The 27800-nt window shown below is 41.7% G+C and overlaps 1 protein-coding gene across 7 annotated transcripts in view; it reads left to right on the plus strand.

The window, feature by feature from the left end:
- The window catches only part of ITPR2 (inositol 1,4,5-trisphosphate receptor type 2), a 334430-nt gene that overhangs the window by 78844 nt on the left and 227786 nt on the right, over window positions 1-27800 (plus strand). For 6 of the 7 annotated variants that reach the window (XM_083574843.1, XM_083574846.1, XM_083574847.1 and 3 more), the window contains 8 exons: window positions 1585-1726; window positions 4151-4312; window positions 6181-6353; window positions 6616-6735; window positions 6832-7017; window positions 8935-9186; window positions 10916-11060; window positions 16491-16641. In XM_083574843.1, coding sequence (XP_083430969.1) covers window positions 1585-1726; window positions 4151-4312; window positions 6181-6353; window positions 6616-6735; window positions 6832-7017; window positions 8935-9186; window positions 10916-11060; window positions 16491-16641 — 1331 coding nt within the window. The remainder of the gene's footprint in view (window positions 1-1584; window positions 1727-4150; window positions 4313-6180; window positions 6354-6615; window positions 6736-6831; window positions 7018-8934; window positions 9187-10915; window positions 11061-16490; window positions 16642-27800) is intronic. The other variant, XM_083574849.1, reaches the window with a different exon arrangement.

A 27800-nucleotide genomic window follows, 5' to 3' on the forward strand; every position in this document is an offset into this window, starting at 1 on the left:
AAGGGTCATCTAGTCCAACCCCTGCACTGCAGGAATCCTGCTTACAGCTGTCCCTGAGTGGGCTCCGACCACCAACCTTCTGGTTAACAGTCTGATGCATTAACCCATTGCAGCATAGGAGAATGCCATTACCTCCAGACCACATGGCCCAATGGGCAGGAAAGAGAAGAGTTGCAGCCCAACAATATATGGAGGGCCACAGATTCCCCATCCCTGTGCTCTTTCAGCCCTGGAGCCTATTTATGCGTTCAAAAATGTGTATGTATTGAACACAAGGAGGATTAGGGAAAGTGTATCAACCCCATGCCCCACTTTCAGGCTCAACAGACTTCTGTGCATTGACTTCCTTATGTGCATACAATGTGTCAATTCTGTATTCCCTTGGCTTCTGATAGTGCAAGAGTTGTGGAAAATTGTGTTTTTCTTAGGTGTGAAGGTCTGCAGATTTGTGGAGTCAGAGGATTGTATGTAATGCTGCAACAATGGGTTTCCTGCCTTCCCCTTGCATGTCCCCCAGATCTGCTCCAGAGGGCCTCTCAAACCTTAGAGCTGATTTTGAGGGTGTGTGGCTGGTGGGGTAGGGTTTGAGGGGACAGGAGAGGAAGAGGTAATTCTGCTATGTGCAAAAAAAAAGTCTGCTGGTGAACCAGCATGCTAGAGACAAAGCCATATATTTTTGTCAGTAATAGTTATAACAAACAAGGAAAATGCCTGTCACAAGGGGGATGTTTGTGGAGGTTGTGGTTATGTGAAAAATATCATTATTCATTATTATCTATATTATCTATATCATTATCCTTTTATATATAAAAGGCAGGTGTCTTGTCGTCTGGGCAGCCCAGGACCTCTAGACACACTGCCCAAGTTTGTGCCCCAGGGAGGTCACTGCTAACACAACGGTTTGACTTCATCCCCAGAGGCACACTCCATTGTGTTTTGAGACAGATGGATGCCAACAATCTATACCTATCTGAGTTATCTTGTGCTTCTGTAGCCCAAACCTCACTACTGCGGGACAAGAGAAAAGTATTAGCAAATCCCAAGTACAAAAAAACTGCAGGGGGCAAAAAACTGGAACTGTGTGTGAGTAACCCTCAAAACAGTTCCATAATAACTGAATGGCATGGAAATTTGAAATGGGTGGGAGTCAGGAATAGAATAGTGTGGCTAGAACAAGGAGATTGGGACAACGCCCATACACCCGTTAGAAAGAACCATTTCATTGTCTTGATAGGTCACTTCTTACATTATACAGAGAAGCTGTTTGCTGTTGTCGTTGGGGTCTTAAGAGAAAGTTGCCCATAGATACCAATGAAGAAATGAAATAAGTTGATGTTACTGAGCCCCACTCCCACCCCCAGCATCCAGAAACCAATGGGAAAAACGGAGATAAAATATTTATCAAAACAGCCCAATGTGGACTGAACATGATGCAAGGGTGCAGAATGATGACTGACTGCTGGGAGTTTGGGGTGGCGGGAAAGGAAAGAGTGGTTGAAACCCTGAACAGAAACACTCCACGCTGTAACATTTTGTTACAGAACTACACTTGTTCACTGTATTGTACTTCTTCAAACAACATAGGTTTGTAACCAAGCTGTTGGAAGATCTCATTTTCTTTGTTGCTGATGTGCACAATAATGGCCAGGAAGTGTTGGATGTGATGGTCATTAAGCCCAACCGAGAGAGGCAAAAATTAATGAGGGAACAAAATATATTGGCACAGGTATGTAATTGATAGAAATATTTAATATGGAGCATATTCTTCAAAGATACAGTGGCCTTGTTTGCATATTGCTTCAAGGTGTGTGTGTGGGGGGGGACTGACCCCTTTAGTCAGTGTTTCCCAGACTTTTTAAACCCAATGTCCCCTTTTAGGTAATATAAAAATCTCTTCAAACCTGCCTCTCCTAATTATTTTATTTGCATTTTCAAAATGATTGAAATTAAATGATTGAATATTAATTATAAATAATATTTTGGGGCTTAATAATAAAAATCAATCAAAGTACTTATAAATTTTTAAAAAACAATTATTCAAATTTCCAAAAAGCTGCACAAAATTATAAATTTCAAAAAAATGCTTTTATTATTATTAATATCAACATTGATTCTGCATGTTTGTCACAAGCTTTTGGATTCTGGGCACCGTGGAAGACAGAGTACATCTTGTTTCACTTTCAGCATCAGCCTGCTGCGCTGCTTTGTTTCAATATCTAAAAGAACAGAAAAACCATCTTCACAAAGGCATGTGGATGAAAATGTCACAATGATGTGCAGAGCCTGCTCTTCTGTTTTGGGATATACAGGGAAATATTTCAACCAATTTTTTCCTGAAGGGAATTGTTTGAAATCATTTTTGGCAGCTGAATCACACTTGCATTCCAAAAAGTCCTTCTGGAGATGCTCTGACAAGGACTGAACATAATGATAAAATCGTTTTCACAGTGTGTTCTGCAATCAGCTCAGTTTCCATTGCCTGAATATTTTTTATTGTCTGCAGAATCAAGCTGCCAAGCAGTGAAGCTTTTTCAGAGGGTTTCTAGGTGGTCTGTTTCAGACTCAATGCAGGCATAAGATTGGCCTGGTCTGTAATCTGCAAAGCCTGACTAAGAGGTGGATGAGTTTGGTGAGCAAAGCCAGCAGGGATTAATAAATTGGTAGAATTCTCTGGATTGGCTCACTAACTAGATCACTTATGCCTTTCATACTCAGCTGTAGTTCTCTCTCCAGCTCTCGTGTTTGTGGGGAAAATGGTGAATGTTGTTCTCATTCAAGAAAGCAAGAGTAAAAACAAATAGTTTTCATTGGTGAAATATTTGGCAAGCATTGTGATCAAAAGTAAATGCAGGCCTGCTTGTCTGTGGAAACAAGAACCTTCTGTCTTTATATCCAGTATAATATGCCACCATTGACTAACTGGGACCCATGACCAGCTGTTATGTATTGGCTGTGCAGAAGGAACACAGGGTGTGAGATAGGCCTAAGCTACAAAAACAGGAGTACTTAAAGGGTTTTTACAAGGATGCAAGTGTTACCTGCCCAAAGGTGAAGATGAAGTAGAGGAGGAGCTGTCCCAAAAGAAGGTGTTTTAATATGGTTTGGGTAATTTACATACAGACACTGAGCTCATCTAATTTATATGCATACCATCCCTGATATTATCTGTCATTTAAGTGTTTAATAAACACATGCACCCAACACATCCAGTTTTCTGTCCATTTTTCCAGCTGCACAATTCCATCCCCACATAGCACACTGAAAAAACCCTCAGCCTTACATCGAGGATAATCTGATATGTAATAGCAGTAGTGTATGGTATGTTCAAAGTTCTAAAAATTAGTGGAAATGAGTAGTATAAATCAACATGTGAGTGATTAACCACACACTGCATGACAAACTGCTGCGCTCTGTATATTGCATGTCACACCACTTAAGAGATAATGTTGAACTTCTTTGCACTCATGATGACATGCGGATCATGCTGCATGTGATCTTCTCATCCTCTGAACATAACATTTCAGACTTCTATACTTTCATGTTGTTAATCTTTTGGTTAGATCACACTTTTTTTAATGGAAACACTCACACATACCCTGAAATGTTCAGATGCCCCCCCCTTGTTGAGAAGTCAGTGTTCTAGATATTTCAGGACTCCATATTCCATCAGTCCCAGCCAGCATTGCCAATGATCAGGGATGATGGGAGTTGTAGTCCAGCAACATTTGCAGGGCCACGGGTTCCTCAGTTCACTGCAAACCACTGTTACTTTTAAACCATAGTTAAGCTTATCAGGCAGCATGCTGGTGCACAGGGTGAAAATCGTGACCACTTTCCTCCTGTCTTGCTCTTGTAGCTGCTGCACTGCTGGGAGCTAAGCTACAGTATTATTTAAAATAATTTAAACATGAGATGACCTGTTGGAGGATGAAGTGAACTCATAGTGAAAATTACATATAGAATGCCATGCAATTTTCATTGCTGAATTGATTCAACCTCAGTGGTGGGGCACATTTTATTTCCCCCTTGGCTCAAAATGCTTATATAATATATTGTTCACTGAATTCACCAAAATACCCTGTTTTTCTATTCCCACCATTAGTCATCACTTTGTTTTTGTATTTATGTGTCTCTGTGTGTATACAAACAGATATTTGGGATCTTGAAAGCTCCATTTAAAGACAAAGCGGGAGAAGGAGCCATACTGAGACTTGAAGATCTGGGCGACCAGAGATATGCCCCATACAAATACATGCTGAGGCTTTGTTACAGAATCCTCCGGCATTCCCAGCAGGACTACAGGAAAAACCAGGTTTTTCTCTTGCCTTCTCATGTGGCTACATAATTGTATACAGTGGACTCCTTGGTTGTGCTTACAGATTCATTGAATCCAGTGGAATGACTGCTGCAGGAGAGTAATGCCAACTTGATTTTATGGAACCAAAATTTCACTTTCAGTGTGACTGTGGATTAATTCCATTACTTTAACCAAGTGCAGTATAGTAGCATGAGGTGCTGTTGAGTTGGAATCTCTGCTATGATTGGCTCCACCTGGAGTTAAACAGATGAAGGTGGGATTAATTTGCTGCTATCAACAGTCAGGCAGGGTGTTCCCAGGACATCCCCCTTAACCCATCTTGTTTGATAAACTGACTTGTTTTCTGATTTTTAAAAAAAGATTGGTGCCATTTATTGGTTGATTTGTTGACTGTGTGTGGAATTTTTGAACTGATATGGTTGACTTCTTATCGCTTTTATTGTTTTGCTGGTTTCTTTCCATGAGGGCTCCAGGGAGCTATGCATGGCATAATAGAAATATTTAAATAAATAAAAGCAAGGAAAGGAGCAGAGTGGGGAGGTGATCTGACCATAGACTAGCAGAGGTACTTGCACTCTTCCAGAATAGCACCATGCCTGCTTTACCTACTGGTCTGCAGTGGACTAGTGGACCCCCATCTTGATGAATCACCTGGGAACAAAAGTCTGTGAGAAGGAATCTTCCTGTCATAAGGAATATTCTAGTACTGATTGGTACATGGAGTATCTAAGCATTTGTGGGTCATACTAGGGCAAACTTTACAAGGAGAGTCAAGTAAACATCAAAGCTAAAAGTTGGCTGATCAGACAAAAGTATGCTGGTCAGGTTTTTGGGGATGTGAAGAAGCAACTTTTATTATCATGCTGATTAGCAGCTGTACTAACTCTAAATTGTCTTCTGGGCACAGTTCAAGGTACTGATTTGGAAGTGTAAATCTTGTAATAGCTTAGGTCATACATACCTCAGATACACCTTCTTGCTGGTCCTGTGTATCAGCATGATAAGTATGTGAAGTGAGAGTGCCTTCTTCACTGTATGTCTAGGTGTCAATTTTGAACCAGTCTGGAATCCCAGCTATGAATCTATGGTGCCTCTGCAATACCTTGCCAGTCCAGTGGCACCCGGAGTGCACTGTGTGGAAGGCCACTGAATTCAAGAGAGATGCCCTTTGTCAGGCCAGAAGGCTGGACCTTCAAGAGACTCTAGTTCTCCACAAAGGGGTGAAGCCTAGCAGAAGTGGAGGTAGAAGCTCAAAAGGCTCAAAAGTTCACTTCTGCAAGTTGCTCATCAGGTGCTCTCCATGTGATCTGCTTTGCTGCTTTGCTCCATAGGCTCTTCCATGGGACTAGAACAGCACATCAGCCAACATGGCATCAGCCATGCTTGTTGGGATTGATGGGAGTTGTAGTCCAAAGCATCTGAAAGGCACCAAGTTGGGGACAGCTGTTACAGACCAACATTTTTGGTGGCTGCCTCACAGTTGTGGAGCAGTCCTTCTCTGAGCTCTGTGAAAGTCCAAACCTGAATCCAACTCCATAAGAGCAAAACTTTCCTCTTGGGATATCTTTAATATAATCAGACTTGGAAAAGATTTGATTGATTTGAGTATTTTTGTTGTTGTTGACCTGTGTTTTAATGATTTTTAATGGCTTCTGTGCCTTGAGAAGGATCAAGATAGAAACAAAACTAAAATAGCTAAACACATATGGAGTATGCTTCTAGTAATCTAAAGAAAGGAACCATGGTCTCTCATCTACTTGCCTATCAAACTAAATATTGCTGGTCAAAAATGGGGTGTGGGTCATGTGTGGAACCTTCCATCTTTCAATCTGGTGACAGACTACCGTGGGATTTTCTTCCAGGAATACATTGCTAAGAACTTCTGCGTCATGCAGTCTCAGATCGGCTATGATATATTGGCAGAAGACACAATCACAGCTTTGCTGCACAACAACAGGAAGCTACTAGAGAAACATATCACAGCTAAAGAAATAGAGACGTTTGTAAATTTACTCAGGAGGAATCGAGAGCCAAGGTTTGAATTAGCCCACACCATTTCTTTGCTTTCTTTTAAAAAGTTGTACACTGAGCATCTTTTTATCTGTGTATCTGTGATCATGAACCTGTGTCCAGGAACAAATGATAGATTACATAAACTTTGCACTATATGTAATTTAAATTTGCATTCAGTATTTTACGGATAGGGTACTATTGATAATCATTGTGTTGTTTCTTTTCAATAAATTCCTGCAGTGTGACCCATCCCATTTTCTTGTTAATCTCCCCCTCACCTCAAGGTTCTTGGACTACCTGTCAGACTTGTGTGTTTCCAACACAACTGCAATCCCAGTCACTCAGGAACTTATTTGCAAATATATGCTGAGCCCAGGAAATGCTGATATTCTCATTCAGACCAAGTAAGTTAACTGAACTCTCAGTTTAATTATTTTACATTGTCTCACACAGTTTTAAGAAGATCATTAGTAGGTATAGTGTAAACTGTTTGTTTTAAGGTTGGTCTCAGTGCAAATGGAGAACCCCTTGGATTGCTCCACCCTCTCTGATGATCTGGACGAGGAAGAGGTTTGGCTGTACTGGATTGATAGCAACAAGGAACCTCATGGCAAAGCCATCAGGCATCTTGCCCAAGAAGCTAAGGAGGGCACCAAAGCTGATTTAGAAGTCCTCACTTATTACAGGTAAAGCAGCTTTCCAAAAAGGTGAATTATTTGTCCCACAGGACACAAGTTAATCCTTTCTGTTCCTTCTGTGGTCTCTGGATTCATCAGTGTCCTCAGAGTTCATTGCCTGAATTCAACATGCACTCCACAAATTTTGGAGGCCTGAGCTAAGCATTAATTCAGTAAGAATTTTCCCTTTGAGAAAAAATATACTGAACACACACCCATCTCCATTATGGTTCCACCAGAAAGTGGGATAAACTTTGGAAAACAATGACTGAACAAAGCTGTGTTTATAAGGTACTGCAATGGTGTTTTGTGCAACGTGGTCCAAGGCTGAAAGCATACGCATTGCTGGGTATGGACTAAATTAATATTTTGGGTAAAAGACTACTATTGATCTGTGAAAGATACTGGGGGTCAGATGAATGGCATGGGAACACCCACTAGCATTGTTGAAGCTACAAGAATGTGGATCTGATCAGTGCATGGCTAGGAGACTACAAAGAGCCCCGTGTAAGATACTCTGCTAATAGAAGAATGTAAAGTTATACCACCATCAAATTAAATCAAACTTGGTGTTGCTTCATTTCCCGGAGGGGAAATAACATCTGAACAAGCCCTGAGATTTTTAATGTACAATCTGCAGTTCATTGATAGGTCTTCATTTAAACTAAAGTTGTTTCATTGAATTAAATTAAGACTGCAATTCTTGGCGTATTTACCAGGAAGAAAGCCCTCCCCACAACACACACACATTGGAGCAGGCTTCTGAGTAAAGTGCATAAGATTGACCGTATACTGTAAGTCAGCTGATTGATTTGTGGATTTTCAGCCTGTGTCCTTAACATTTTCATTAGGCATGGCTTATGGCAGGATACAAGGCTAGGTTGCAAAACTGCTATTAAATGTAAGAATTTCAATGTCGTTGAGGGATTTATTCAGAGCAGTGCTGTGTACACCATGTAGGGTTGGGCAATGTCAGCATTTCAACATCGTGATGTATCACCAGCCAAACATTGCAATATGAAATGGAGGGGATGCAACACACACAGCAAGTTAGGAGGGGGGAAGGATGAGCCCTGTCTCCCTGCTTTGCGTCACTCACTAGCCACCATTCTCCTCGGGGCAGCTGATTTCCTAAGGAGCCAATTTCTCCGTCTCCTTCACCACACACCTGATTCTCCCTGTTCATTCCTTCACCCCCCACCCCAGTTTCAAGGCTCCTTTACCGCATGCCCAGTTCTCCCTGCTCTTTCCTTCACACAAACGCACTGATTTCAAGCCTCTTTCACCATATGACAGATTCTCCTTGCTCCTTCCTACACACACACACACACACACACACACACACACATACACACACGATTTCCCTCCTTCCTTCGCACATACCCCACCCCAGTTTCAAGGCTCCTTTACCGCATGCCCAGTTCTCCCTGCTCCTTCCTTCGCACATACACCAATGTCAAGCCTCCTTCACCCTGCACCCAATTCTCACTGCTTCTTCCTTTACACACACACACCCACCCACCCCCCCGATTTCAAGCCTCCTTCACATCATGCCCAATTGTCCCTGTTCCTCCTGCCCCCTCCCCAATCTCAGGCCCAGCTGGGGCCACTTGTTCCTGCTGCTGGGTGCTGGAGGCGGAGGACTCAGGAGCAGTGGTGGTTTCACTCATGGTATACCACCGGGTGAAGCTGCCATCGTGTCCTGGGTGATGTATTGATACATTGCCCAGGCCTAACACCATGTAATGTGGATTGTATTTTATAACTGAGTGAGAGTCTAACAGCCATAGTCCAGTAAAAGACTAGAAATGTGTTGGTTGAGTTTATGTAATATTCCTCAGATGTTTAGATTGGTACCTTAGCAACCAGGTTATTGAGTAACAAACACAGAAATAGAAATGACATTATTTTATTATCTTTTCTAAGGTACCAGTTGAACCTCTTTGCAAGAATGTGTCTGGATCGCCAGTATTTGGCTATAAATCAGATTTCCACACAGCTGTCGGTGGATCTGATCCTGCGCTGCATGTCAGATGAGAGCCTGCCTTACGACCTGCGAGCCTCCTTCTGCCGTCTCATGCTGCATATGCATGTGGATAGAGATCCTCAGGAGATAGTGGTGCCTGTGAAGTATGCCAGGCTATGGACTGAAATCCCTACCAAGATCACTATCCACGAGTGAGTTCTCTGTTGAAACCAACAAAATGGAACATTCACTGATTGGTGGCAGATTCATTTGTAGTAGTAGTCGTCATCATCATCATCATCATCATCATCATCATCATCATCACCATCATCATAGATGGCATAATGGACACAGTCCTAGTTGGTTTTAAGAGATGATTTGACAAATTCATGTAGGATAGGCTTCCTGGTTTGATAGCTAAATGGGACCTCCATGTTCAGAGGCAGTATACAGTCTTCTGAAGACAAATAAGACAAGGCCATTGCCTGCTTCTGAGCATACCAGAAGTGGCTTGCTTCTGTGGGATGGGGCTATAATGCTAGCTTCCTGGCAGTGCCTCTTACTGGAAGGGAGAGGAACAAGGTGGCAGGGAGCTTGGCATGGTACAAGTGCATTGTCTAGAGCAGTGGATTAGCTCCACTGGTGCACCCGAACATGCCCCTCCCCATCTTGGCAGGAAGCTAATCTTGCAACTCTGCCTCACTGGGTGAGATACTTCTGCAGCACACAGAAGCACCTTGGCAGGCTACTCTGGTTTAAATTATTTTAATGGATCCTGGGTCTAAATGGATTCTGGTTCTGATGCAGCAGGGTTCTTCTTATGTTCTTATGAAGCAATTATTATTATAGTTATTTACTTCATATCCTGCTGTTTTCCCAGACCGGAACTTAAGGCAGTATACAATATTTCTTATCATCTCTGAGAATAAAAACCTGAGAATTTTCATGCAGCATGAAAGTGAAAAGGTTTCTGTCCTGGGTGGGTAGCACAGTATAACATTTTAGTATTGACTTTTGTACCATGAAGATCCATAACAAGGGAAGGAGAAGAAGAAGATCCCCATCGTAGTCATCTAGTGACTACCTCATCCTGAAGAAAGCTCTTTAAATTCATCTGCCACTCAGAAAATTACCAATACCACCCTTTTGTGGGGTATAGTTAACCCTAGGAAGAAGCTATTTGGCATAGCCTTATGCATTGCAACTGCTTCATATTAGCATTCATGTGCCTTAGAGTACCGTTGCTGACAAGCTCCAAGCTCACTAATGCTCTGCTGTGAGTTGCTGCCTGGGGTTCCACACTGTGTGTGCACATAAAACGGCAACAAATGGGCATGACTAATACATGTTTATAAATGCATGCATTACGTTGGTGTCCAGAATAGGCTACAGGTTCCTGCTGTGTGTAGATATAAGCTTGGATTCTATATGTGAATCAAAAGAGCTTCCATCCATTCATAGAAGGAGAATTGTGCTCATGGAAGGGTCCTTATTTTGAGGTAGAGGTTTCTGTTGTTGTTTTGGAGGAGCCTTGCATATTTATATATCTTCAGGATGGACCTTTGAGTTTGTGGAGTAGATTTCTAGAGTATATCATCAGCCGCTTAACAGAATGTACAGTCCAGCTTAATTTTGTTTTATTTATTATTTATCCCACCTTTTAATATAGACTCTGGATGTCTTACAATAAAAACGAATTAATTAGTAATTAAAAGCAGTATAAAACTTACAAATAGTAATAATTAATGGTGAGGTCTACGCTGATTCTCATGATGCCAACTCCTCTTTAACTTTCTTGGGGATTTGTGACAAGCTCTTGGGAGATGTCAACAACCTATCAAACATTTGTGCTTGTGAGGCACCAAAAATTATTTATTAAACCTTTACTCCCTCCTGCTGTTTCCCACGTATTTAGCTTTTGCTCATGATCTTGCTTTGTAGGTATGACTCTTTCACAGATTCCTCACGAAATGACATGAAGAGGAAATTTGCTTTGACGATGGAATTTGTAGAGGAGTACTTGAAAGAAGTTGTGAACCAACCCTTTCCTTTTGGAGACAAACAGAAGAACAAGCTAACTTTTGAGGTATTTTTCTGTTATCCTTGCCAGTATGGAGTGCTTTTCAAATTTAAAAAAGAGCAAAGGGGAGCAGTGGCAGAATATCAGCTGATTTACCATCATTCTCTGCCTCCTACCTCACCATTGCACCTCCCACTTGAGGTCTTGTGATTCTGAATTTACCAAACCAAGTATGGTGTGGGGAAGGTTATTAAGAATACCTAACAACCTGTAGGCAATGTTTGTTGAAATTTCTGAAGCCAGAGGGTGGGTTCAGTACGATTTTAATGGATAGAACAGTTGATCCTGTTAAGGCCCTAGTTTCACTATGGAATGGTGAGACTTGCAGAGCCATTGATATGATCGCTGCAGCACTGTGGGGTCCATTTTGCTGCTTGGTACACCTAAGAGGTGCAGTCAGTGAGGTGGCCTGGGAGAGGGTTGGTGCGTAAGTGGCGTAAAACGTGCTTAGGAGTCAACCGAGCACATGCTTGGGCTCATAATTGGGCCTATCATGTGGCAGTGAGGGCAGCAAAGAGATCCTACTTTACTGCCTCCATTGCGTCCTTAGGGAGCTGTCCAGCAGAGCTGTTCTGTGTGGCTGTAGGATGGTTAAACTTGATGAAGGGGCAGATCTCTGGAGCACATGGTAACTAGCTGTCACTGGCTAAACACTCTGAGAATAAAGTTGCTGCTATTGTGACTAGGGTTGCCACCAGTTATGAAAAAATAAAATTGGCATTAATGTTTCCTCCTTTGTGCACTCACCCTAACTTGCTTGTCTCACACAGGCCAGCTTGCTAGACACCTTGGAGGTTTAGCCTGCCCTCCCAAGCTGGCTGATTGACACTCCAATCTGGCCAGTAGAGCTTGCCAGTCAGCAGGCTCTTCTGGGTTCGGTTTGGTTGGGTTTCCAAGGGCTCTAAGACAATGTTTCCCAAACTTGGGTCTCTAGCTGTTTTCAGACTACAATTCCCATCATCCCTGACCACTGGTCTTACTAGCTAGGGAGGATGGGAAGTGTAATCCAAAGACAGCTAGAGACCCAAGAAACATTGCCTAAGAGGACGGGTGAAACATTTCCTGGAGCAGCAACCTCAGCCACTTCAGACCTAAGAATTTGTTGCTATCTTTTCTCCACTTTCTTATTTTTTTCTTTTTTAGCTGGGTTTCTACATTTATCTTACTTCTGATAGGCAGAAATTCAGCGGGTGGGGAGGATTTCCTTTCAGTATCATTGGAATGTTTGTAGTTACTGATAGCTTTCATTTGATCATTGTAATGGATTGCTTCGAAGGCATTTCTGCATCAGGTAAAGTAATTTTTAACCCCCAATCCCCCCAATTTGTCCTTTATTGTCAGGGAAGAGTTAGAGTTAGAAGTTTCCAGTTTCCCAGAGTGAGAAAGCTTTCTCCAAGGGGGGAAGGAGAGCAGTGAATCTGATAGAAGAGAGCAACAGGAACAACAGGGAGGGACAGGATGTTCCCAGGAAAGGCAAGGGTTGAGTTCTAGCTCAGATTCGGAGGAGGGGAGATACAAGCCAGCTCTAGCCAGGAGGTTAGAAAAAAGAGCGGGAAAGCGAAGGGAAGGGCGCGTTCGCCATTTTGAGGGTGGCTGGTCATGGAGAAGCAGAGTTCAGAAGGTATCTGAAATAAGTGACTCTGAGGAAGAATAGTTAAAGATAAGGATAGTTTAAAAGTTTGTTTGTTAATACACAATAAAAAGTTATAAAAGAACAGGAAGTGTTTGCGTGGTGATCGGAAGAGGACCACGGCCAGTCCTGACATTTATTTTGCATGACCTGTCTTGTATTTTGCCCAACCAAAGGTGGCAACCCTAATTATGACAGTACCAGCTGAGGTGGCCTGAGGATGTGGACAGGATACTTGCACTTATGCTCATTAGATCCTTGTTCATCCTGGTTTATTAAACCTGCTGGGGTGGGGAGACTGAATGGGTCATGGGTGTGGTAAACACCTCCTTGTGCGTTGGGGTGATGTCTGCTGCACTTAAAGAGGCAGTGGTGTGTCCACTTCTCAAAAAGTCCATCCTAGATGCAACAAAGTGTAACAACTATAGATCCCCTTTCTTGGTAAAGGTGGTGGAGAAGGTTATTCCTGGAAGAGACTGATTATTTTAGATCCACTACAATCTGAGTTCAAGCCTGGTTTTGGAACTGAATTGGCCTTGGTTGCCCTGATGAATGATCTTCATCATGAGAGGGACAGAGTGAGTGCGCCCCTGTTACTTCTGCTTGCTCACTCAGTGGCTTTTGATATCATTGACCATGGTATCCTTCTGGACCGACTTAGTGATATGGGCATCAGAGGCACTGTATTACAGTGGTTCTGTTTGTATCATCAAGGTTGTGTCCAGAAAGTATCACTGAGTGAGTGTTTCTCGGCCTGTTGACGTTTGTGCTATTGGGTTCTCCAGGGCACTATTCTCTCCCCAGTGTTATTTAATATCTGTATAAATATGTTGTGTGTGATCATTAGTAGTTTGGGAATGAGGTGTCACCTGTTTGCTTATTTATTGATTGATTATTAAAGTTATATACCACCCTTCAAAGCAATATCTCATTTTATTACATAATAAAATACAAGATAAAAACACAAGTAATTAATTAAAACAAGGACAACAAAACAGTAGCCCCCCTTCCCACAGACACAGTTAAAAGGCTATAGTATATTAATCAGCCAAAGGTGTGCTGGTCCCATGGGTTTCTGTGAGGCGTGGTCCGAGTCCAGTCCGAGGTCGAGGGTGCAGTATTGAGGCCGTCCGTCAAAGCTGAAGCTAGGTCCAAGGCAGGGAGTCGGGTGAGGTCAGGAGATTCGGCAGGACGGGGTGCAGGCAGGAACTGGCTACCAAGGTATTGCTGTCCTGAGCTCTGCTTCTCCATAACGTCTGATTCAGGAGAAAGCTGAATCAGGAAAGCTCTGGACTGGATGCAGTGGTGGACTGGATGAGGGGCAATAAACTGTGTTTGAATCCTGGGAAGGCAGATGCTCTTTCGGTGGGTGGTTCCCATGTTTGGAAAATTGGCAAGTTACCTGTTTTGGATGTGGTTGCACTCCCTCTGAAGGAGCAAGTGTGTAGTTTGGGGGTATTCCTATCTTTGTCACTTTGCCCAAGTGCCCTCTGTGGCAAGGAGTGCCTTTTACCAGTTTCATCTGGTTCACCAGCTACAGCTGTTCCTGGACAGGGATAGTGTGACCACCATGGTCCATGTGTTGGTAACCTCAGGGCTAGATTACTGTAATGTGCTCTATGTGGAGCTGCTCTTGGGTTTGGTTCAGTAGCTCCAGCTGGTGCAGAACGTTACAGCCAAGTTGTTGTTGGGAGCTTCTGATAGAGAACGTGTGACACCATTGTTAAGAAAACTGCACTGGCTAACCATTTGCCCCTGAGCCAGGTTCAAGGTTCTTGTATTGTTTACAAAGCCCTGAACAACTTGAGTCCAGGATACCTCAGAGATCACCTGAACCCTTATATTTCAGCTTGACCACCGAAATAATCTGCAAGAGCGTTTTTGATCGTTCCATAAGTTTGTGAGGCTAATTTGGCAACAAAGAGAGATCAAGCCTTTCTCCTAAACGCTCTGCCAGTAGAGATTCAGTGGGTGCCTTTTTGCAGGTCCAGGTGTCCTGCTCCCCAGTCCCCAACCCAGATAACACCCCCACAATGATCAATTGATATTTGTTTTTAACTTCCTTGCTTTAAACTTATTTTTAACTTAACAATTTTATTAACCACTGTGATATTTTTTATACAGTTGGACATAAATGTTTTTATAAATAAAAATTAAATTTCCATTGTTTATAGGGGCAGGGCTCTAGTGTCCTGCATAGCTTCATACCTCTCCACATAACTGGAAGAAATAGAATAAATTATACCAAATAGCAAATCTATGCAAATATTGTTGAATTCACATAATTCCTAATGATTGCAGCATGTCAGCTTTAATCACATCCAAATGCAGTTTAGATTAAAAACAACAATATAAGTGACTGGGCTGCATCCATAGGAGTGTAGCATCTAGATCAAGGGAAGTAATAGTGCCACTGTATTCTGCTCTGGTCAGACCTCACCTGGAGTACTGTGTCCAGTTCTGGGCACCACAGTTCAAGAAGGACACTGACAAACTGGAACGTGTCCAGAGGAGGGCAACCAAAATGGTCAAAGGCCTGGAAACGATGCCTTATGAGGAACGGCTAAGGGAGCTGGGCATGTTTAGCCTGGAGAAGAGGAGGTTAAGGGGTGATATGATAGCCATGTTCAAATATATAAAAGGATGTCACATAGAGGAGGGAGAAAGGTTGTTTTCTGCTGCTCCAGAGAAGCGAACACGGAGCAATGGATCCAAACTACAAGAAAGAAGATTCCACCTAAACATTAGGAAGAACTTCCTGACAGTAAGAGCTGTTCGACAGTGGAATTTGCTGCCAAGGAGTGTGGTGGAGTCTCTTTCTTTGGAGGTCTTTAAGCAGAGGCTTGACAACCATATGTCAGGAGTGCTCTGATGGTGTTTCCTGCTTGGCAGGGGGTTGGACTCGATGGCCCTTGTGGTCTCTTCCAACTCTATGATTCTATGATTCTATGACTGACCTGCCGAGTAGCCACATCAATTTTTTTCAGCTCCATCCTGCAGAAGTATGTTTGTATGTGTGGGTGTGACAAAATTTAAGTGCTGAGAAAGCAGCATATTTTTATTTTTTTGGTTCTTGTTTGAACCCATATCAGCTGATAGAATCTTCTGCAAGTGCCTTTTGGAGGTTATGAAAACTTTGGTAGGGTTTGGGGTGGTATCTTTGAACAAGGAAGGGTAGGAGAAGCCTGCTCCAGCATGGTGACAGGCAGGGACTAGGAATCCTGCCTACTCCTACTGTCCTTTCATAGACTGATTCTACCATCATATAATTTAGTGTAGGAAATAAATTTCAGATCTGCATTTTTTATTTTATTTGATGGTATCAAACCTGGTCTGTTTTGGATAACATCTAGCCTCATCAGAAATGGATCTGTAATTTGTCTCTGCTGTAACACTGCTGGGAGCCCTTGTCTGCAACTTACAAGTGAAGAAGGTCATGGTGGTGAAGGGTTTCAGAATACCCTGCAGACACTGACTTTTAGACATTGAAATTGATGGGTATTTATTTGCCAGGGTATTCGTGGGAAGTCTCCTCACCACCTCCTTTTTCCTCAGTAAGGAGAGGAAACTGAAAGCCATTGGCTGGTGTACAGCTATGTCAACAGTTCATAGTAGGAGATAGGGCTCTACGCTGTTCTGGGTCAAATCCATAATTTGGATTGATTTCTGTTAATCTCCGAAAGATAACCACAAAATTTAGATTAGATCTGGAGGGCAGCTACGTGGGTCCATTCATCACTAGTTAAATGTTGGGACCTCTTTCTTTCTGTTGATATTCCTGACCTTCCCCCCCTCCTTTTCTTTAGGTGGTGCACCTGACTCGCAATCTTATATACTTTGGTTTTTATAGCTTCAGTGAGCTACTCAGACTGACTAGAACATTACTGGCTATCCTTGATATTGTACAAATGCCTATGTCATCATACTTTGAAAGATTAAGCAAATTTCAAGATGGAGGTGAGTGTGTGTGTGGGGTGGTAATAGAAAATTATTTGCAACACATAATACATTACCTAGTAATACCTTGCATTCATTAAAGGTCCTGCTCTTTATTTTCCCCAATGGCTTTCTCTTTACCTTGAGGTGTGTTTCCCACAAAATACCGTATTTTTCGCTCTATAAGACGCACCAAACCACAAGATGCACCTAGTTTTTGGAGGAGGAAAACAAGAAAAAAAATACTCTGAATCTCAGAAGCCAGAACAGCAAGAGGGATCGCTGCACAGTGAAAGCAGCAATCCCTCTTGCTGTACTGGCTTCTGGGATAGCTGCGCAGCCTGCATTCGCTCCATAAGACGCACACACATTTCCCCTTACTTTTTAGGAGGGAAAAAGTGAGTCTTATAGAGCAAAAAATACGGTAAATTGTATGCCATTCTGAGAACCCTGCTACTGAAGGACAGCTTATAAATTGTCTAAATTAAAGGAAATAAATACACCAAATAAAAATTGGCAGTATGTCTTCTTGTTTTGAAATATTTTAACCTTAGATACTTTGGGTCATGCAAATAATGACACGTCTATTAATTTAAAAATTAGTAAGATGCACCTTAGATGAACATCCTTTAACTATAGTTTAGGATCTGTTGAAAATAATATTAATTATGGATAAAATCTCTCAGCAGATGACTACTAAATAAGAGAGATAAAAGGAAGATATATTCATGACTGACTGACCGGTTATTTTACTTTCACTGAGGGGGAACAGAAGCATGGTCAAAATCTTGATACCTGTAAGATTATTTAGCAGTAGTGGATGGTGTGATGGGACACTGTTGCTCACCTGGTTACACTGCTGCCACTTCCTGGAAGGTAGAGGGGATGGGGTGAGGCAGTGGCAAGGTCAGCACAACACAAACACTTCAGTGCTCTTGCCAGTGCATTTGAAAAGGTATAGAAAAGTTTCAAGGAGAAGGAACCTAAAGAAATAAGCCCCAAGCCGAAAGCAGCCTGATAGAGACTCAGCATGTTCCGTGGTCACAGAGTGCATAATTTTGTTTGGAGTGGAGGAATGGAAAAACAGGAATAGGGACAAGGATTGGAAAGGGATGATGTGGCTGGTTGGAATACTGAACAGGAACACTCCACACTGCAAAACTTGGTTTCGGTTCCCACTTGTGTTGAATAATAATAGCGTTATGGGCTTAGCTTAACAAGGTGGTGAAATAAAGAAAACTGAAATTTGAGAAGGAATGGTGGATAAAATGACAGGATTTTAATGGGAAAATCAGAGTTGGAAGAGACCCAAAGGTCATCTAGTCCAACCCCCTGCAATGCAGGAATCTCAGCTAAAGCATCCATGACAGATGGTCATCCAGCCTCTGCTTCAAAACCTCCAAGGAAGGAGAGTCCATCACCTCTTGTGGGAGTCTGTTCCACTGCTGAGCAGCTCTTAGAGTCAGGAAGTTTTTTCAAATGTTTAGTTGGAGTAGGCCCCAGCCAACAGAATGGCTGGGGCAGGTTCTGTGGGGGGGGGGATGCACTGGGACCCCCAATCTCAGTGATCACGGGTAGGAGGAGGAGTTACGCTAAGACCAAACTATGTCATTACCAAGGAGGCAGGTTTAGTCATTGTTTTTTTTATATATATAAGATATTTATTAAAGTTTTTGGAAATACAACAAGAAAAATAAAAAAAACCTCATTTTAAACAAGAAAAGATAAAATACAAAAAAGAAAAAAAGAAAAATCAAAAAGAAAAAACAGAGAATTGAAATCCATTAAGCATAAAAGAAAAATCAAAAAGAAAAAACAGAGAATTGAAATCCATTAAGCAAAAAAGAAAAATCAATAAAAAATACAGCAAATCTTCCCATTACTGATCTTTCGTTAGCTTATTTCCCTGACCTCCTCACACCTCCCTTTTTTGTATTCTAAGTCAATTATCCAATTCAGCAAATCCTTTCCCTCTTTTCAAATTTTTGTCCTGTAAATTTATCTTGAAATTAATATACCTTTACTTTCCCTCCTTTCACCAATTAACAGTCTATTTTTCCTAAATCTTTGTAACATTTCTGCTAAAATCACATAAATTCATTCCAACATCATTCTAACATTCATTAATTTTACAATGTTTCTGTAAATAGTCTTTGAATTTCTTCCAATACCTGTGGTCCATAACTGTTCCCAGTCAGCCATCACAATGTTGTGTCCAACATCTTGTGCCCATTTAATCATAACAGATTTCACCGTTTCATCCTGAGTATTCCATTTCAACAGCAAGTTATACATTCTTGACAAATTCTTAGTTTTGGAATCTAACAGTTCTGTTTCCAATTTTGATTTTTCCACCTGGAAGCCAATTTTTTTATCCAAATTATATGCCTCCATTATCTGATAATAGTGAAGCCAATCTCGCACTCTATTTTTTAATTTTTCAAAACTCTGCAATTTTAATCTGTCTCCCTCTTGTTCCAAAATTTCCCAATATTTCGGCCATTTGGCCTCCATATTGAGCTTTTTCTGAGCCTTCGCTTCCATTGGTGACAGCCACCTTGGGGTTTTATTTTCAAGCAAATCCTTATATCTTATCCAAACATTAAACAGTGCTTTTCTGACAATATGGTTTTTAAACGCTTTGTGTGCTTTGACCTTATCATACCACAAATATGCATGCCACCCAAAAATGTTGTTAAAGCCTTCTAAATCCAACACATCAGTGTTCTCAAGAAGCATCCATTCTCTCAGCCAGCAAAAAGCGGCTGATTCATAATAAAGTTTTAAGTCTGGCAGAGCAAATCCACCTCTTTCCTTAGCGTCAGTTAATATCTTAAATTTTATTCGAGGTTTCTTGCCCTGCCAGACAAATCTACAGATATCTCTCTGCCACTTCTTGAAACACTCCATTTTATCCAAAATTTGCAATGTTTGAAACAAAAACAACATCCTTGGCAATACATTCATCTTTATCGCAGCAATTCGGCCTAGCAATGATAGCTTCAGGTTTGACCATATTTCTAAATCCTTTTTCACCTCCATCCAACATTTTTCATAGTTATCCTTAAACAGATTCACATTTTTAGCAGTCAAGTTAACCCCTAGGTATTTCACTTTCTTAACCAGTGTTAGCCCTGTCTCCGTCTGAAACCTTTCTCTCTCCATCACTGTTAAATTTTTCTCTAAGACTTTAGTTTTCATCTTATTCAACTTAAATCCCGCTACTTGTCCAAATTCTTGAATCAGTTCCAGTACTCTTTTGGTACTAGATTCTGGCTCCTGTAATGTCAATACCAAATCATCGGCAAATGCTTTCAGTTTGTACTGTTTAGCTCCGACTTGTATACCTTTAACCATTTGGTCCCTTCTAATCATGTTTAAAAGAACCTCCAGGACCGATATAAAAAGCAATGGAGAGATTGGGCAACCGTGTCGTGTTCCTTTCTCTATCTTAAATTCTTCCGTCACTACATTATTCACAATTAATTTAGCCTTTTGTTCTGAATAAATTGCCCCTATACCGTTTTCAAAACCTTGACCAACCCCCATCCCCTGTAAGTTTTTCTTCATAAAACTCCAGGAAATATTGTCAAAGGCTTTCTCCGCATCCACAAATATAAAAACTGCTTTAGTATTAATATTCACTTGTAACTTTTCTAAAATGTTAAAGATGTTCCTCATGTTGTCAGACAAGTGTCTACCCGGGAGAAAACCAGCTTGGTCTTTATGAATTTCTTCTACTAATACCTTTTTTAGTCTCTTAGCCAAAATGTCTGCAAAAATTTTGTAATCCACATTAAGCAAAGATATGGGGCAGTAATTCTTAAGCTGTGTCTTCTCAGACTCTGTTTTCGGTATAAGTGTAATATAAGCTTCCTTCCACGACTCTGGTGCCTTTTTCCCTTCCAATATTCCATTACAGACTTCCTTTAAAGGCTGTATTATCCATTCTTTCAAGGATCTGTAGTATCTTGAAGTCAAACCGTCCGGTCCTGGGGATTTACCCAATTGCATATTCTGGATGGCCCCTTCTATCTCTTGCTCCGTTATTTTGTAATTCAACATTAGCTTATTTTCTTGAGAGATTTTTTGTAATCCATTTGTTTTCAAAAAACCATCTATATCCATTTGTTTCTGGGTTTCCTGTGTATATAGTTGTTTAAAATACCTCTGAAAACACTTTCTAATCTCCACTGGATTCTGTATATTTTCCCCTTCTACTTCCAAATTTGTAATAGTGTTAAGTTTCTGTCTTTTTTTCATTTGCCAAGCCAGTAGTTTTCCACATTTGTTTGCCGATTCAAATGTCTTTTGTCTCATCTGTTTAATTTTCTTTTTTTTTTAAATAAATTTTTATTGATTTTCCAACATATATTAAAACACAATGCAACTGACAACACATAAACAAACAAACATATAAACACGTATAATTTCATAACCTCTTTTTCTTAAACCTTATATCAACGACTTCCCCATACCTCCCTTTTCTGCATCCCTGTTTTAAACTTTTCCAGCAACCCCTAATTTCAATTACTTATAATTCACTTTCTTTAATCCTTTTTCTCTTACCCAATTATTTGTCACTGCAATTCTGTTTTACATTACCCATGACATTTTAGCACTCATTAATTTTACAACAGTTCTTAAGATAAACTTTAAATTTCTTCCAATCTTCTTCCACCGTCTCTTTCCCTTGGTCGCGGATTCTGCCAGTCATCTCAGCCAGTCCCATATAGTCTATCACCTTCGTCTGCCACTCTTCCAGCGTGGGTAGTTCTTGTGTCTTCCAATACTTTGCTAAAAGAACTCTTGCTGCTGTTGTAGCAAACATAAAGAACATCCTATCTTTCCTTGGCACCAATTGGCCCACCATGCCCAGGAGAAAGGCCTCTGGTTTCTTATGAAAGGTACACTTAAGTACCTTCTTAATTTCATTATAGATCATTTCCCAGAAGACCTTGATCCTTGGGCACGTCCACCAAAGGTGGTAGAAAGTACCTTCAGTTTCATTACATTTCCAGCATTTATTATTGGGCGTATGATAGATTTTTGCAAGCTTGACTGGGGTCATGTACCACCTATAAATCATTTTCATAATGTTCTCTCTTAAGGCATTACATGCCGTAAACTTTATACCGGTAGTCCATAACTGTTCCCAGTCAGCAAACATAATGTCATGACCAATGTCTTGTGCCCATTTAATCATAGCTGATTTAACCATCTCATCCTGTGTATTCCATTTCAACAGCAAGTTATACATTCTTGACAAATTCTTAGTATTGGGTTCCAACAATTCTGTTTCTAATTTTGATCTCTCCACCTGGAAGCCAATTTTCCTGTCCTGTTTGAAAACTTCATTTATCTGGTAATAATGAAGCCATTCTCTTACTTTAGACTTCAATTTCTCATAGCTCTGCAATTTCACTTTTCCCTCCTCTTGTTCTATAATTTCCCAGTATTTTGGCCATTTAGATTCCATATTAAGTTTTTTCACTTCCTTAGCTTCCATTGGTGACAACCACCTAGGGGTTTTGTTTTCCAACAAATCTTTATACCGAATCCAAACATTATATAGTGCTTTCCTAACAATATGGTTTTTGAAACCTTGGTGAATTTTAACCTTGTCATACCATATATATGCATGCCAGCCAAACCTATTATTGAACCCTTCCAGATCCAAAATGTCTGTGTTTTCAAGAAGCAGCCAGTTTTTCAGCCAGCAAAAAGCCGCTGATTCATAATACAATTTTAAGTCTGGCAGGGCAAACCCCCCTCTTTCTTTTGCATCAGTTAATATCTTAAATTTTATTCTGGGCTTTTTGCCCTGCCAGACAAATCTAGATATGTCTTTCTGCCACCTCTTGAAACAATCCATTTTATCCACAATCTGCAATGTTTGAAACAAAAACAACATTCTCGGCAAAACATTCATCTTAATAACAGCAATTCGGCCTAACAAGGAAAGTCTCAAATTTGACCATATTTCTAAATCTTTCTTAACTTCTGTCCAACATTTCTCATAATTGTCTTTAAATAAGTTCACATTCTTAGATGTCAAATTAATCCCCAGGTATTTCACTTTCTTTGCTACCATTAAACCAGTTTCACTATGAAACTTCTCTCTTTCAGCAACTGTTAGATTTTTATCCAGTACTTTCGTTTTCTGTTTATTCAACTTAAAACCTGCTACTTGACCAAATACTTGTATTAGCACTAAAACTCTTTTCGTACTAGTGTCTGGCTCTTGTAAAGTTAATACTAGATCATCTGCAAACGCTCTCAATTTGTATTGTTTAGCTCCGACCTAAATCCCTTTAACCAGCTGGTCCCCTCTGATCATGTTTAATAAAACCTCCAAGACAGATATAAAAAGTAATGGGGATATTGGGCACCCCTGTCGTGTCCCTTTTTCAATAGCAAATTCTTCAGTAACCACGTTATTTACAATCAGTTTTGCTTTTTGTTGAGAATAAATTGCACCTATACCATTCTCAAAACCTTGGCCTACCCCCATCCCTTCAAGATTCTTTTTCATAAAGCTCCAAGAGATATTGTCAAAGGCTTTCTCCGCGTCCACAAATATTAATACTGCCTTAGTATTCATATTGGCTTCTAATAATTCCATAATATCTATTATATTTCTCACATTGTCAGATAAATGTCTTCCTGGAAGAAAGCCCGCCTGGTCTTTATGAATCTCTCCCACCAAAACTCTTTTCAATCTTTTTGCCAAAATGTCTGCAAAAATTTTGTAATCCACATTAAGTAATGATATAGGGCGGTAGTTCTTAATCTGATTCTTCTCAGTCTCTGATTTTGGTATAAGTGTAATATACGCTTCTTTCCACAATTCGGGTGCCTTCTTCCCCTCTAAAATTTCATTACAGACCTCCTTCAACGGTTGTATAAGCCATTCTTTCAAAGCTTTGTAGTATCTGGAGGTCAATCCATCTGGTTCTGGAGATTTTCCCAATTGCATATTTTGAATGGCTCCCTCAATTTCTTGCTCAGTTATCTTCTGATTCAAAATCACTTTACTTTGTTCAGAAATTTTTTGTAATCCATATTTTTAAAGAAATTCTTCTATCTCTTTTTCATTCACCGGCCCTTGTGCATAAAGTCTCCTGAAAACAGTTTCTAATCTCATTTGGTTTATAAATGTTCTTTCCTTCAACTTCTAGGCTTGTAACCATATTCAATTTTTGTCTCTTCTTCAATTGCCATGCCAGAAGTTTCCCACATTTGTCTGCCGATTCAAATGTCTTTTGTCTCATTTGTTTTATTTTCCATTCTATCTCCTGATTCATCAGTTCCATATATTGCCTCTGGTAAAACTTGATTTCTCTCAAAATTTCATGTGACTTTGGCTTTGATCTCAGTTTTTTTTCTCCTTCTTTTATCCTTTCCAAAATCTTATCCTTCTTCTCATTCTGTCTCTTCCTTTTTATAGCATTCTGTTGTATTAAAAAACCTCGCATGACGGCTTTACTTGCGTCCCAAATTACTCTTTTCTCCACCTCTGTTCTCAGATTTATCTCAAAATAGTCCTTCACAGCTTTCTGGGCCTTTTTGCACACCTCTTCATCTCTAAATAGGGAGTCATTCATCCTCCATCTGAAGGAACCAGCTGTTGTTAAGTTCATCTCCATCTTTACAGCATTATGGTCGGAGCAAGTCTTTGGGCAGATTTCCACTTTCTTTATCTTTGGTGCCATCCCACTAGTTCATCTGTTTAATTTTCCATTCTATTTCCTTATTTATCATTTTCATATATTGTACTTGATGTAACTTTATCTCTTTCAAAATCTCCTGCGATTTTGGCTTCGCTCTCAGTTTCTTCTCTCCTTCCTTTATTTTCTCCAAGATCTTGTCTTTTTTCTCATTTTGGACTCTCTTTTGGATCGCATTCTGTTGTATCTAGAATCCTCTCATGACCGCTTTACTTGCATCCCAAATTACTCTTTTTTCTACGTTGTTATTCATATTTATCTCAAAATAGTCTCTCAGAGTTTTTTGGGCCTTCTTAGTCACTTCTTCGTTCCTAAACAATGTATCATTCATCCTCCATCTGAAGGAACCAGTTGGTGTTAATTTCAATTCCATCTTTACAGCATTATGGTCGGAGCACATTTTAGGGCATATTTCCACCTTTCTAGTCTTTGGAACCAGCCCTCTAGTTACCCAAATTTGGTCAATTCTTGTCCATGTCATTTTGGCCTCAGAGAAGAAGGTTCCCAAAGGGTTTTTAATTCTCCAAATATCAACTAAGTCCATATTGTCAGTCATATCAAAGAAAGTCTTTGGCAATCTGCCATCCTTAGTAACTACCTGGCTCTGTGCTTTATCCATATTTGTAGACACCACTCCATTCATATCCCCCATCAAGGTTTAGTCATTGTTTGAAGACTATCGCTGTCTCTGTGTCTGGTCTTGACCGGATGGATATTGGAATCAGCAAGGGAGACCCACATGACATGAAGGTGCTGCTGTGCAATGCCAGGTCAATGATTCACAAGACCACTGCCATCCATGATTTTATTGGGGAGGGAGGACTTGACCTGGCATGTGTAACAGAGACTCAGTTGGATGAAGCAGATGGGCCTGTTCTTGCCGCTGCTTGTCCACCAGGGTTCTCTTCTGCACAGCAACCCAGGTCATGTGGGTGGGTGGGTTGCAGTGAATTTTAGGAAGTCATTAGCTTGCACCAGGCATCCTATTGGTAAGACCCAGTTTTCTGAGTGCATGTTCTGGAAGTTGGGCAGTAGGAACATCCAGCACAGGCATGGCATTTATTAAACATTATCAATTGCTGACACATCCTTTAAAGCTGATTCAGCTTTAAAGCAACACTCCCCAAGCAGTGGGAATAAAACCTCAGCCAAGCAAAATCTGTAGATCGCTCACTTAGCTATCTTAAACGCCATGGTCCTCTGAAAGAACTTATCTAGAATGAACCAAAAAGAAATCCCATCTTCCCATAGACAATGAACCTCCCAAATTTAAACACCTGCTCCATTAATAACCCTTCTATTAGAAAGCCAGCTCTTTTACCATAGCATGAAAAACCCTTTGAGCCAAAACTTGGACAAAGTCCAGACACCCCTGGAAGCTGAAATTGGCTATTACCTGCCAATCCACACCAGTTTCTGGGGATGAGATATGTTAAATAGTGGGTAGACATAGCAGACCATGCAGCGATTTCTCCAAAGCAGCTCTTTATTTGTAAGCTGGAACAGAACTGAACAGCAAACAGCTCAGCCGGCCTGCTTTTATAGGCAGCCGGCTGTCAACATTGTAGCAACAACAACCCAGGGTTTCCCACCTAAAGTAACTGACGTGGACCTGAGTGAAAACTATATCCACGATACCCCTGGGGGCCAGGGTGAGAACGTCAATACATAACACCCATCCGAAACCGAGATAAGGCATTAGTTACAATCATAGTGGTTCCATTACATACAGCAATACCCGTATTGGTTTCAGTAAAACACATAAGCATATTAATTGACCCTATTCACCATACAGCTTTAGATGTGCAGTTTGTCCAGTGAACATAGTCTTTTAAATGCGCTAGGCGCCTGGAAACCCTGCTGGATTGCCGAGGGCCAGTACCAGAGTCCTGGTGGCCTTCCGATTCTGGCGGCGACTGTGGTGCGGCCAAATGTGGCATTGAGCCCGAGTTCCCTGGCTCTGCTGTTGTCGAAGGAACCACCGCGAGCGGACTCAGTGGACGGTCAGGCACGGCGGTGGTATGAGTCTCTGGAGAGCCAGGCAGACCCAACGAAATGGCTTGGTTCGGCTCCATGCCCTCAGTTTGTGAGGAAGATGTAGGTGGAGCCTCGCCTTCCATTAACAACTGCTCTGGAGCTGGGGCCACAGTTGGGGGCACAGCGGTAGTGTCCAAATCCCCAATCCTGCACCTTAGCTGGTCTATGTGCTGGCACCACAAGTGTCCGTTCTCGAGTGCCACCTGGTACGAACGGGGCCCTGTGACTCCCACTACCACAAAGTTCGAGGCAAAAACCTGATCCCGCGGAATAAAGGACCGTGGGGCGTTAGTACAGCCCAGGGGCTCGGCCTCACCAAAGTCTGGTTGCAGCTGGTCAAGCGGTGACCTGAGGAGGCGGCCTATAAGCAGTTCGGCCGGGCTCTGCCCTGTGGCTGTATGAGGGGTGATGTGCTGCACAAGCAAGTATTCAGTGACCCGCTCGTGCCAGTTCCTCTGTTCCAGGGGCTCCAGTGTCTCTTTTGCTGCTCGCACCATTCTTTCTGCCTGCCCGTTGCTGGCTGGGTGAAATGGTGCCGTTAGGGCATGACGGATGCCCAGCCTCAAGAGGTACTTTTCAAAGGTGCCCGACGTGAACTGTGGTCCGTTGTCCGAGACGAGGACATCAGGACACCCATGAGTTGCCAACAGACCCCGCAGCACCCGGATGACGGCTTCAGTAGTGGTGGAGGGCATCAGGGCCACCTCCAGCCATTTAGAATAGGCATCCACCACTACCATAAAGGTCCGGCCATGAAAGGGTCTGGCAAGATCGATGTGCACACTCGACCAGGCTGCCTTGGGTATCTCCCAGGTATTACCCTTAGCTGCTGGCGGTGCAGGTCTCGACTCTTGGCATGCTTGATAGGAGACAACTCACGAAGTGATGGCATCGTCCATACAAGGGCACCAGATGTAACACCGAGCCAACGCCTTCATTTTGACGATTCCCGGGTAGCTGTCTGGTTGCAAACAGCTGGAGCTCTGGTGCAAAAGACCCTTCCAGCCACCCCCTCCATACCCAGTTGAGTACACGTTTGATGGTGCGGTCCTGGGCAGATGTGGAGGCTACATCGGCGGCTGATACTGGCGCTGCTGGGTGGTACTCAATTAGGAGGAGCGATGAAGCAGGAGCCGGGTCTTCCACAGGTGCTAGAAGAGGGCAACGACTGAGAGTGTTGGCATGGCCCATCGATTTTCCAGGGCGATGGACGAGCTGGTAGCTGTACACTGCCAGAAAGACAGTCCATCACAGCATGCGTGGTGAGAGGACCAGTGGAGTTGGTTGATCACTGGCAAGGAGGCCCAGGAGCAGCTTGTGGTCAGTAATGAGGTCAAAGGTTCTCCCATAGAGGTATTCGTGGAACCTCTTTACTCCAGCCACAAGTGCCAGCGCCTCTTTGTTGAGCTGCCT

The sequence above is a fragment of the Podarcis filfolensis genome, assembly GCF_964270895.1.
Source record: "Podarcis filfolensis genome assembly, chromosome: 10".
Taxonomy (NCBI): Eukaryota; Metazoa; Chordata; class Lepidosauria; order Squamata; family Lacertidae; genus Podarcis; species Podarcis filfolensis.